The sequence below is a fragment of the Pygoscelis adeliae genome, unplaced genomic scaffold (genome assembly GCF_000699105.1).
Source record: "Pygoscelis adeliae isolate BGI_AS28 unplaced genomic scaffold, ASM69910v1 Scaffold402, whole genome shotgun sequence".
NCBI lineage: Eukaryota > Metazoa > Chordata > Aves > Sphenisciformes > Spheniscidae > Pygoscelis > Pygoscelis adeliae.
Genome location: NW_008824411.1, coordinates 1,217,475 through 1,230,089, shown reverse-complemented (window position 1 = coordinate 1,230,089; position 12,615 = coordinate 1,217,475). Strand labels below are relative to the sequence as shown.

At 38.7% G+C, this 12,615-nt stretch overlaps 1 protein-coding gene across 1 annotated transcript in view; it reads right to left on the bottom strand.

Annotated features, from left to right (window-relative positions):
* LRRC7 (leucine rich repeat containing 7) overlaps positions 1-12,615 on the bottom strand; it is a 109,090-nt gene that overhangs the window by 39,766 nt on the left and 56,709 nt on the right. Inside the window, exons 12-14 of the mRNA XM_009320659.1 lie at positions 4,118-4,187; positions 2,037-2,136; positions 1,169-1,293 (exon numbers count right to left, since the gene is read on the bottom strand). Of these exons, the coding sequence (XP_009318934.1) occupies positions 1,169-1,293; positions 2,037-2,136; positions 4,118-4,187 (295 nt within the window). The remainder of the gene's footprint in view (positions 1-1,168; positions 1,294-2,036; positions 2,137-4,117; positions 4,188-12,615) is intronic.

The window sequence follows — 12,615 nt, the reverse complement described above, 5'->3', positions numbered from 1 at the left end:
AAAATAATGCTTGCAAATAACAATACAATTAAATTCTATGATCTTAGAAATTGGTATCTATTTCTCTGTTAATATTTCAATTGTTTTGCACATTTGGACAGCCATATTACCCACAGTTAAAATTCTGATAAGAAGTGGTGGAACAATATAAAAGCCTCCCAGATGCTCTGTTTTCCATATGCGACTCATAAATCTGCAGTTCATCTGGGGTAAAATTTCAGTTTAATCTATTTATTGTGAGGCAAAGGTTGCTTTTTTACTTCATTTTCTGTTTTACTAAAGCAGCAGAGTCCATTATCTCTGGTTACAAAAGTTAGATGAAAATTTCTAATTGGGAAAAATATTAAAAGAAAAATCCAAAATTTCCAAGATCTAAATGGATTGTTAAATAGCTATTAATAAGGGTATTGCTGATTTTAAAATTAAAATATGATTTAAATCTCCTCATATTATTTTTGCCTCTGGCAATACATTTTACGTTGGGTATCCTACTGCAGTTAAAAATTTGCAATGTTTAAGTGTTTGATCTGGGGAAATTCCTTTATATTATTCAAGAAATAGAAATTTTCATGCCATGTAAACGTAGATGGTCCTGACAATATCCTTCTAACAATGTAACTGATTAAGGGCTCAATTGAAAACTCTGGAATTATATTAATTTCAGATAAATGGGGGAGGATATTCATGTTTTGATCTTCATTTTTGGTAGGTTACAAAATTGATGTAACCACATTCCTGTGTAACTCCATGAAGTTGCAAAGCTCTCGTCAACTTCCACTTTGAGAGGAATATGGAATCCCCTATGTGATCTAAATATTTCTAAAGAACTAGGTGGTGGGACATTAATCCTAAGTCTCCCAACATTTTGTCTTAATTTTGTCTTCATGATAAAACACCTGTCACAGTAGGAACCTGACATTAGGGTTATGGGCCTGAACTGACCTATGAAATCAAAGTTTTGCTGTCTAGACAACAATAGCAAAAGCAGAAGTTGGTAATGTGTAGTTTAGGGAGAACAGGTATCTTATTCTTCCTCAACTGCTGTACTTGAAACATGATGACAAGTATTTTCTGGGTATTTAGAACACAAAAATAGTTCAACTCAAGATTTGTAAATTGGACCCTGTCCATAATATGTGAATACCAGAATAAATTAAATAGAACTTACCTTAACTTTCCCTGCATTTTCCTCCTCTTCCTTTTTTTCTTCAAATTCAAAGGCAACAGTCATACGTTGCTGTCTCTGCTCCTCCCATAAAGTAGGGTTAAAACTATCACTGTCTGACTGGAAATCTACAGTTAAATTGCAAACAGCAATGCACAAGAACAAGTAATTAGTGCACCCAACAGAAGATTGGAAGTCATCCAAAAAGATATGTTCGTAGTTGATCCTGTAATCTTGGGTTATTGTTTTAAAACTGTTGAGGGGGGCAATGAGAGTAGTAACTGACAAACCATTACAAACAGAGTTTAATATTAAAACTGCAATTAGAGTCATGGGAAGCAACAGGGTTTCAGGGCAGATCTGGAGCTGAGGGCAAACTCTCTAACTTAACGTAGGTATGTCAGGAGCCAAACCCTCAATTCTGCCAGGCTCAGAGCTCTGAACCCCCCCATGTCTAGGAGCTGGCCCACTCCCCCAGCTCCCTCAGATGGGTCCAGTGTCTCTGCAGGTTGAGCTGGCTCTGGCCAACAGCCTGTCCGCATGGCAGCAAGGCATATCCTAGAATTTCTGTCCCATGCACACTCAATTCCCAGGTTCACATTGTTTATACAAGGCCATTCTTCTGAAAATAAAAAAGTGTTGAAGAAAACGTAAATCTGATGGCCTGAGAATAATGGATTTGCAAACAGGATTCCTTTGTGTATGACCAAATACAGACTGTTATGTGTGCACCACTGGCTTTATGTGTCAGAAGAGACAGACACACAGAACCATGTCTGAAACCCCTTTCTCTCCCTCCCTCCGTTTTTTTCTCCACTACCTGAGCAAGCACTGTTCCTGCATTTGTAGGAATTGCTGATGGCGTTTTTACCTTCATCACTGCGGGGTTGCTGGGGAAACATGTAGTTAGTCAGTACTCTCTGCTTTGTTTCTGGGTGAGCCTCAGTTTGCAGTGGAATGAGAGCCTTGGACTGTACAGGAAAGGCAAAACAAAGAACTGTTAACTCAGAGCACGTGTGTTAACTGAGATGGGATTTTAGCATTTGATGAATAGAAAATACAAGATTAACTAAAATTCTATGTGAAAATAAACTTCTCTATGGACTAAAACAAGTATTAATCTGGTGGAAATGCCTCCTCTCCCATTCCTCACTTCTGTAATTCCTGTAATTCCTGCGGGGATCAACAGAAGAACACTAAATATCAGAAATACTGACTGCATGTTCAGTCATACCAGTGAGGAAGCTAAAGGATCAGCAGAACAGAGCTGCAATTACACAGTTAAAACAACCACATTATGGCTGTGATCTACTTTAAGCTAGGGCTAACGAGAAGTAAATTCACGATAGTTATTAGTTCATCTGAGGGTAAACCTGGTGCAAGATACTGGAGAATTTACATGGAGGTACTCTGAATATTCAGATGTTACCGTTGCATTTTACTTCAATTGATTATTTTTTGTTATTGCTTTGCTCTAATGTAGCATCTAGGAGTGACTGTCATAGTTCATAGAATAGAAATTAATCTATGCTATACTGTAGAAAAGTCAAAATGCTGAAAAAATATTGTATATTTAAAAGGAAGTGTATGTTCTGTGGCTGGGCTGAGGAGTCATGCAATGTTATATTTTTAATGGAAATTAGAGTGAAAAAAATGAGAATCCTAATTTAACACATTAAAATTTACTCATCATTTTCTATTATCCCTCCCACTTAGTCTCCCCTCCCTTCAGCTTTAAAATTTTTTGCTTAGCTATAAAAGTAAAAAGTACAGGAGCAGTGCAATAAGCATGTACCAGCGTAAGTCTATTGACTGCGCTGCATTTGGCTTTGCTATGATTTGAGGGCACAGCTGAATGGTATGCACTGGCCAGGAGTGACTCCATCTGCTGGGCTGTGCCCCGTGGACAGGCACGGGCTCTGCTCTGAGCGTTCTGCAACCAGCAGTGCTCAGCACAGGCATAAGCACACGATCTCCTGCAAACAGGCAGCCGCAGGACCTGAGTCCCTGTGGCTTTTTCATATGGATCAAAGGATGGATTAATTTCCAGTAGCATGATAACTGGCCCCTGAAGAATTATCCTCATCAACTTCAGTTAAAGAGGTATAATATCTGACCATGGGCATTATTGCAAAGTGAGAAAGATGAGATTATGAGAATTTATTGAGATTATTAAAACCTGTTAGGTACGCTGAACATTTCTAACATTGTACAAATTGAGTTTTTCTCCTAATTTAACTTGGAGTTAAATTATGGAAGTGCAAAATTATTCTATCCACCGATCCTGGAAAGGATCAAGACTTATTTTAGTGCTCAGATGCTGGTTGAACTTGTTGCATTTCTCAGTGTTCATGTTACACAATTTGTTTTAAAATGGAATCCTAAAGAATATATAGTAGTGAAACCAAACCCCTTGGAACAAAGAAAGGCATACTTAAATTCAAAAGGAATTTAAATGAGAGTTTCCTCCAAAAGAAGACTAAGAGTTCTTGTGCATCTTTTACAGGTTTAAACTCCCACTGACTTTAATGGAGTTTAAAATATGCAGGAATGGAAGCACAGACAGGAAAAGGGAAAAGGAAGACGACAAGAATAGAAGCATAGATGGAGTAAAGGATGGGACAAACTAATAACAAGTTTGATAACAAAGTCTTACCTCTTGAATTTCTATTTACAAAACATTCTCTTGATGCTTTTGGCCTTTATTTACTACTTTTGTAAGGATATAGAAGCTTAGCTAGATGCAAGTAATAAATCCTGCAAAGGTGATCTTTCCAAGTTAATAAATGACAGCCAGAAGAATCTATACCTTGGTATGAAAGTATAAAGCTGGACTGGGAGCAAACACTTCTAAAATTCTACTACAATCATGTATCAAATTATAGGTTTCATTTACGGCCCTTGCTAAGATCCCTAGTTACTAAAGAAAATATGAATATTGAAAGTCATTACCTGGTTGTCAGAAAGCCACAAAGCTGCAAGTTCTTTAAGTTTAGTAAAAGTGAATGGCAAATTCTTCAGTCTGTAAATGATAATATTGGAACAACATGAATCCTTCATTTTCACAGTAGTTTCTTTTAAATATTTGTATATAGCATGTTTATCTTGATTATACTGAAATTGCTATAATTTCATACCTTTATTTTCTCTCACTTTTTACTAAAATATAATATTTTATTAAGGGCATTCCACATTAAGAGTGACATTTGGAATCTAAAACTACTGACATCATACCCTAAAGGTACTAAGGAGATACCAGTATTCTGCCTGGGCTATAATGTAACCAAAGTTACAGCTTGTAACACAGAAAACAGAAAAAATCTTGGTCCCAGGGAGACTTATAGGAAAGACCTAACAGTTTTCAGTGTAGCTAACAGAAATCCTTTTATCGGACACTGAAGTTTTGGAACAGAAATACTCTAAGATTATTGAAAATTCATTTTTGCAGAAATGCAAGGAAAAAGCTTAAGATAATATAAATATTCATAGTGAACCTAAATGACAAAATTAAATGAAACAGTAAAAAAATTAGCATTTTAATTATACACGTAAACACATTTCCTAAAAGTGATCTGAATGTGGGAATGGGGAAATGATGACTAGATACTTGTGGAAACTTCATTCATGTTTTTCCCACTAACTAGTTCTGAACACATTATTTTTACTTTTCAGTCTCTACCAACATGAGAGGGCTGTCCTAACCACATACCGATATTCTCACATCTTTGTGTTACAGAAGGTTAAGGAGCTGGAGGACTGTAGGAAGAAATGGACTGACCAAAGGACTGTCTACAAAGACAAAAGCTGAATGGGATTTAACAAAAAGAAAAGAGTAAAAGCCCTTTTCTGAGATAGTCAGACAATCCCATACTGTGGAAAGAAAGGCTTTTGCAGATACGTTCACTCACACCTCAGATAAAGACAGGCAATCCTCTGTCAGGTACTCCACCTGCACGGCATCATCAGGAGAATCCTTTGCCCCTCGACCAGCAAATAGCCAACAATACTCCTACAGTCTTCTTCATACTAAAAATCTATCTGTCTTTCTGGGAGATAGGCACCTCACAAGGCTTTGTACCATTGCCTCTATGCAGCGCTTTGAAGTGTATCCATTACGGAATTACTTCAGATGTATTTTTGCCACAAAGTCATTACCATAAAAAATCATGTTATTTCAGAAAGCAGTGTGTACTTACTGCAAGTAACACATTTTAAAGATTTTAATAAGAATACCTTATACTGAAAATGACTTATCTATAAAAATGAAATAAATTGACATGAATGTATACACATACATAATGTGATATGACATAATCTCCAATTAAATACCTGTATAGACTAGAGCGGTTTTACATGTGTGTGTGCATGTTTAAACCTAGCATTAATGCCATAAGAAAGTAAGGAGTACCTGAACTACCTGAAATTTAGTTTTCATTCCTGTCTTACCATAAAATGAATACTGCAGTGCGGAATAGTGCAGTATGTGACATTCTTTATAAATTCAGGTTACAAGTTTAAGCTTTAATAGTTAACATAAAGATTCTTAAACAGTGTTTATCCAGATGTTTTATTCAGAGCTTTTTTTCTGTATAAAAAGAGAAGAACATTTGCTTTTCAAGTGATACCTTTATTTCTTTACACTTTAGGATTCAGTACCTGTAAGGTTAAGTTTCAAAACTATACAGAAACCTTTGTCTGCAGAGGGTTACTGGTGATGTTTCCAATGCACTCAAGTTGAGAAGTGTGTATCAAAGGGAGAAGCAAAATTGGTAAGCATGCTTCAGAAATTATGTGTGGCAAGGGGATCTCCAAGCTGGTTTTCCATTTCCATATTCAAACAAAACACAGAATTCCTTATTTTTAATTCTTCTTTGCCAATAAGCCTGGATACCTGTTTTTAAACATCTGAAAAGGTCCGATTTTAAGGAGTCTTTAAAAGAAAAAATCTCAAATTAGAGATCAAAGAATGGAGGCACCCAAAATCATTACTGTTTTTTGAAAATTTTCAACCAAGATAAGCCTCAGCCTCTTTTTCTAATTGCAATTTGTTTTTGCAAGTTTAAGACTGCTTTTTAAATTGTGTACTGTAGGAACATTTCTCCTTCCTCTGCACTAACAACACACATGCAAACACTCTGACTTTCATTCACTCAAACTGAATTACCAAGTGACTTTGCATTATACCCGCTTTCAAAACGAGGCCCATGATAATTGTCACTTATACTGTATTAATTTAACCATGAAAGGTAAATACATAAATGTTTTTCTAGCTTCATCAGTCAAAATAAGGGTATACTACACCTACAAAGGATCTCAAATATTAGTTATGCATGGGTGTACTTTGATTACTTTCTACAAACTATAGGCCAGACCCTTTTTGCTATAAATCAGCATAACTCTGAGAACTCACTCACATCATCCTCAGTAAAGGATTTGGCCTCCTCTGAAGAGAAAACTGTTCATCAGTAATTGAAAAAAGTTATTAACCTGCACTGCTTCCATTGATCTAATACAGGACTGCAATCAGATATCAGTACAAAGAAATGTAAAGTTTATGGCTGTGCTATTCAACAGAGAGCTTTTCTTTTATGCTTAAATGCTGAAACTTCTCACTAGACAGTTTGGAAAATTACATACGTAATTGTTTTTATAAATCTAAGGCAAAATGTATTCACAATACTAGATGAAACTTTAATTGGTGCATAGATAGTTAATTGAGAAGATGGCCAAATTAAATTAACTTACAATTCAAAGGCAAACTATGCTGTACCAAAAAGACTTATTCTTACTATGGATGGTATTTTACTCAGCCTGAATAAATAACCTTTGCATGAGGTTTTTTCTCTACTGGAAGGTGCTGTTTGACTGTTTCAGAGCAACTGTAGCCCAGCAGTCAGGATTGGGAATAGGACTAACAGAAATATAGCCATAGACCTTGCACCCATTCCTTCAGGCATCAGCTGAATGGCATCCAGAGACATGAAGTCTGTGGGAAAACAGTATCTCTGAATCTTCAGAACAATTACACTAATTCTAACACTTGGCAGCCACCCGCTGTGCATGCTTTCTTGCATGAGCAACAGTTTCATTCCTGTGCAATTTTTTAATCACTAATAACTTCAGTTTGCAATCTCTTAAACGGATTTGTAAAACCATCTGAAAATGCAACAGCCAAATTAAAGAAATCTCTTAGTGCTATAGAGATTATCTATATTCATATTAATTAGGTTAAATTACAGGTAAAATCATGCGTGCCATTGGTAAATGTAAAAGTTTAAAAATTATTAATAAAAATTTCTCTTTTAAGGTAAATCCTGAAGCACCAACTGATTTTTCAGGAAAACAACCATCTGCAGTAATAGCTTGGAAAAGCATGAAATGCATATCTTCTTTTTCTAGTGTTTAATTTTCATGTTTTCTTATGAGAAATTTCCCCTGAAGTTCCTCAGGTGAATAAAAACAAACTAAACCAAAACCAGCACACTTTTTGAAATGACACCCCTAAACGTTAAACCGTTGTACCATTTGACTTCACAACCTCAAAGAAGCTACATGTCAGTGCGTTACACCATTCTGGAATGAGGACTTTAGAATAATTCCTTCCATTATTAATCCTAGATAACATCTTTTGCATAATTTGTTAAGTTCTTAAGGGCTAAATACTTTAAGAGTAAGCTAATGAATATATTTATGGAACACAAGAAAAGCACAGAAAATGTCATTGATACTCTTTAAATATAAAAAATATCAAATGTCAATATTTGAGGGGTCTTATGGGGCAAAGGCAGTCTTTGCGCTTTTACTGTAAGCCTACTGACAGACATAATTTTAACTTCTCTTTCTTGATAATAATTGTTTTTCTCATAGTTTTCTAAAGTAACCCACTACCTATTTGTACCTGGTACTAAATTTTGTTTTTGTTATGCACTGAGTAAGCAAGCTCAGAGTATGGGAAGAGTTTCCACTGATTATTAGTTTGAGTAATACAACGTACGAAGAGCTTACCAAACACCTAGGGGAATACTTTCTAGATTCATCGATGCATATATTATACTTCGGTGACATTCAGAAAGAATTTTCAAATAATAACCCAAACATGAAAAATTCATGTCAAAACATGTTGAAAGTTAATCATAACAAGCAGCATTACCAGTCAGTTGGTCAAGCCCAGAGATAGTTGCTATTTGTGACAGTTCTCCAAGGTAACTCTCAGCAAATTGATAATAATAGGGTTTTCAGAGTGTGAAAGTTTAAAAGAACATGATTCACATTAACCCATCAACATACTGTTCACAAAACCACTTGTGGATATACATAGCCAGAAGTAATTACCTCTTTGGCAATGAGGAATATCGTATAATTAAATAACTAAACAGAAAAAGAAAAGTTATGCCAGGGAACAGTCTTTTTTTTAATGGATCAGGTAATCTTAGGACCTTTTTTCATCTAACTTCTGTGGGTGAGATTCAGAGCAGTATTTGAGTTCTGACCCCAGGACAGAAGCAGAAGCAGTGCAAATACAAAAAGGTGATGATTCTTTCAGCTCTTCTTTAAGAACAATCTAAAACTAAAAGAAAGGTTACTTACCAGTAACCGATGCTCTTTGAGAAGTGTAGCCCAAATGTACATTCTAACAATTCTACCTCTCAATCACAGGACTCATACCTGGAAGGACTCTGAGGAGAGAGGAGAAGCAGATGGAAGACAAATGTATATGTGGACTACACATTGTGAAGAACACCGGTTACTGGTAAGACATCTTTTTTTCTTTGAATGAATCCCATGTGCACTCTAAACAGTGAATGGATCCAAGCAGCTACCCCCAATGATTCATTGCATGGTGGAGGTCTCGATATCTTTCATGCAAGTAGCAATTGCACAACTGCTTTATCAAATGCTGCATTGGTTCTTGAAGCACTGGAGACAGTGTTATGCCTGGCAAAGACAAGGATGAATCTCCAGGTAGCTGCATTGCAAGTATCTGGAACCAAAACTTTCCTGATTGCAGAGGGTGAAGCCACCTAAGCTGTAGTCAGATGCACACTAGCCCTCATTAGACTCCACCTTTGCAATCTGATAGCAAGTCAGGATTCAACCCATCATTGCCTTTTACTGTGTAGAGACAACCGAATACTGCATTTCCCAGGGATGAAGAGCCTGTAACAGGGTTGAAATGGTTTGGATCTGTAAAGATAAAAGGAGAGAGGACTCCCAACTATGGAGATGAGAAGTATATAGCCTTAGAGTGTATGGCATGAGAAGGAAAAGCTGGAGTCTAATTCCCTGGTTAAAATGGAATTCTAACATGAATATTTGAATACAGTCCTGGAACTAAACCAACTTCTGGTCAATTAAGATCAGCAAGGTCCATCTTACAGCGATGGGGGCCTTCAGAAGACAAGGAATAAGAGCAAAAGCCTGTAGTAGCTGAAACCATAGTATTAAAAATGCACTACAGAGTGACTCCAAACACCGATCCACCTTTGAGCAAAATGTGTCAACTCACAAAAATTTGAGATTCCTGTTAGCCTGAGCGGCAAAGAGGTCTATGACAGGTTTGCCCCCTTCCTGAAAGACATTCAACCAGGATTTTAGACCAAATCTCCGAAAATGTTTCTGACTTGCATACCCAGACAAGCTCCAGATAATGCAAAGAGGGAGAGTTCCTCTTTTCATCTTCACATGCTACATCACAGTTCATCACTCCATGTGTGCGTGACCATTCAGAGAGTAGACTGCAAATTTTCCATGCACTCTGGCAAGGCAAGTTCAAAGCCACCAATATCCCTGCACTCTACATGCTTTGAGCCAGGGTGCAGTCCCCATGCCATGAGGAACATGTCCAGAATGAACATTTTTACTGGCAAAAGGGCATCTCTCAATAAACACTTGAGTAGCCCAGCTACTAGCAGAGAAAATCACTGGGATAAAGGCAATGACATAAGAGGCTAATGGATACACAAGTGCACCATTTACAGTCACAGTTATAGACACTGGAGGTGAAATCTGGCACGTGACGTAGAAGGAGATGATGCTGAGGTATCATTCACTAGGGTGAACCTGCAGTGGACAGATCCCACATGGAAGACTGTGTTCCTTTTGTAAAACTATACATCCATGATAATCAGCATGGATTGACAGTCATGGTGATGGAGTCTGTTCTCTCTGCAAGGAAAATAACATGAAAAGATGCATGAGCAACAGGACACCTGCCAGAATGGACATGAAATCCTCTCTGGTGTCAGGAGAGGAAGGTCATCAAGGACTGACCAGATAAATTCTGAAAGTATATGCGATCATATGCACAGTTCATCCCCATTTGTTATACAGGGAGTAACAGCTGCTCTTCAGAAGATTTGTGCAAAGGTTGGAGCTTTCATGCCAAACAGGCTGCATCAGCAGTGTTTGGTGTGAATGGGTCTGCCTTAGCAGCGGAGCCCACAGAGGCCAGGGCTCAGCAGGTCTCATAACAGGCTGACAGGGAAAAGGCTGACCCACATCCCAGGACCCAGGAGCCCATCACTGTAGGGTGAAGCACATGCACTGACCCCTTGGCTCTAGAATCGCCTTTCTGCTTTGCTTGCGTGTCTGTGTCTCTTCTTCCAATGGCTCGAAAGGGTATCCAGGAAAAGAGCTGGTGTGCTTTACCTTCTCTGTCATATCTGAAGCAGGAAGAGTAGAGGGGCAAAACTGTTGTGGTAACATGGAAAGGTTCCTAGCAACAAGCAGAGCCCAAGTACATTCCTTATTAACATGTACATGTGGACTCATTCAAAGAAAGAATGGATATTGCCTTAATGTTAATATGAATGAGAAAATGGGAAAACAGAAAAGTAAAAAAGAAAAAAAAAATTTCAACATTGAGATGGTATCTGAACTTTGCCAAACTCTTTGGTGCCAAAACGTTGAAACTTTTTAGTTTCATTAAGGTGGGAAGTTTCATAACAAAAGCATTATCACAATGTCTCAGCAGGGCAACATTTAACCTCAGACGGAATTGATATCAACAAAGGAGGAAAGATTTACTCCCCAAACCCCTCAAGAAAAGTACATGAGACAATTCAACCAGGTTTAAAGGTTGCAGGTCTACGGTCTGAGTCAGTTCCTATCTCTCCTAGTCTAGACTGTGCTCTCCCACTAGTTCTCCAATGCTTACAACTCACTGTACAGTTTTTCAGGTGGACTTGAGAGAACAGCTTCGCACCCCAACAGGCAAAGGTTCTGTTCTCCTGCCGTCCTCACACCTGCTTTGGTGCACAGCCACTGTTTACCTTTAGCTGGCTTTGGTGTTTGCCAGACTCCACGGTGAGCAAATGGACAGTGAGGAGTGGCATAAAATGAACACAACAAGAAGAACGATAGCTTCTTCCATTTTCAGTGAGATAAATCAGCTCAGTGACTTGTCCAGTGAGTCCTGAGCAAGCACAAGGGCAGATGCAGGGCTACCAGCCAGCACTGAAGGGGTAGTGGGAAGGACAGCAGCTGACACACTCCACCCCAAGGAACATCACATCATTGGGATGCTGGTCCCGTAATTACCTTCCTCCACAATGGAAATCCCAATCCTCTCTTATACTTGGGCAGCTGGGGAAAAAGGAAGGTGGGGCAGGATTACTGTTCTGGTGGCATCCAGCTGTGAGGTCAGCTTGGTCGGGAAACCTTGCCTGCTCTTACCACCTCCACTGTCTCCTCCCAACAGTGAGCCACTTCCTCCCTCTCTCACCCCAGCAATAGCACTCATCATCAGTAATTACACATGAAGTCATGTGCTTGAAATCAGCAACTGACCTGACTGAAAAGTAACTTGGCAAAAAAACCCCAAACACCTAGTTTTCTGCTTCCTCAACACAAACTCATGGCACAATTACAGGTTTGAAAAGAGGGCAAACAGAATGATCCAGCTCAGATTGGTTTAATGTGTCAGGGAAGGCACCCTGCAGTTGCAGCTCCTTGGATTCCCAAGAGGCCCCAAACCAGCACTGTCCTGTTGCCTTCCCACTCCTATGCCCACTCTGTGCCTCCTCCTGTGTGTCACTACAGCTGGCTGTGCAACAACAGGATGGACCAGCCACTGGAAACGTCCATCTGAAAATTCACCATATTTCTGATAGGCTGTTTTCATCTGTATCACTTACGTATTCAAGATCACCATACGCCTGGACAAAATCACACTAAGACAGGACAGGGTATACGGATGCAGGAACAGTGAGGGGAAGCTGGACTATCTTTGTTGGCAAGAATGCCAGTCTGAGGGAGTTTAAAGTGTTGCCTGAAATACAGTTTCAGACTCTAGCTGTACAGATAAAAGCACAAACGTAGACTGCTGGACAAGCTCGAGAAGTGGGCCTGTGTGAACCTCATGAGGTTTAACAAGGCCAAGTGCAAGGCCCTGCACCTGGGTCAGGGCAACCCCCAGTATCAATACAGGCTGGGGGATGAAGGGATTGAGA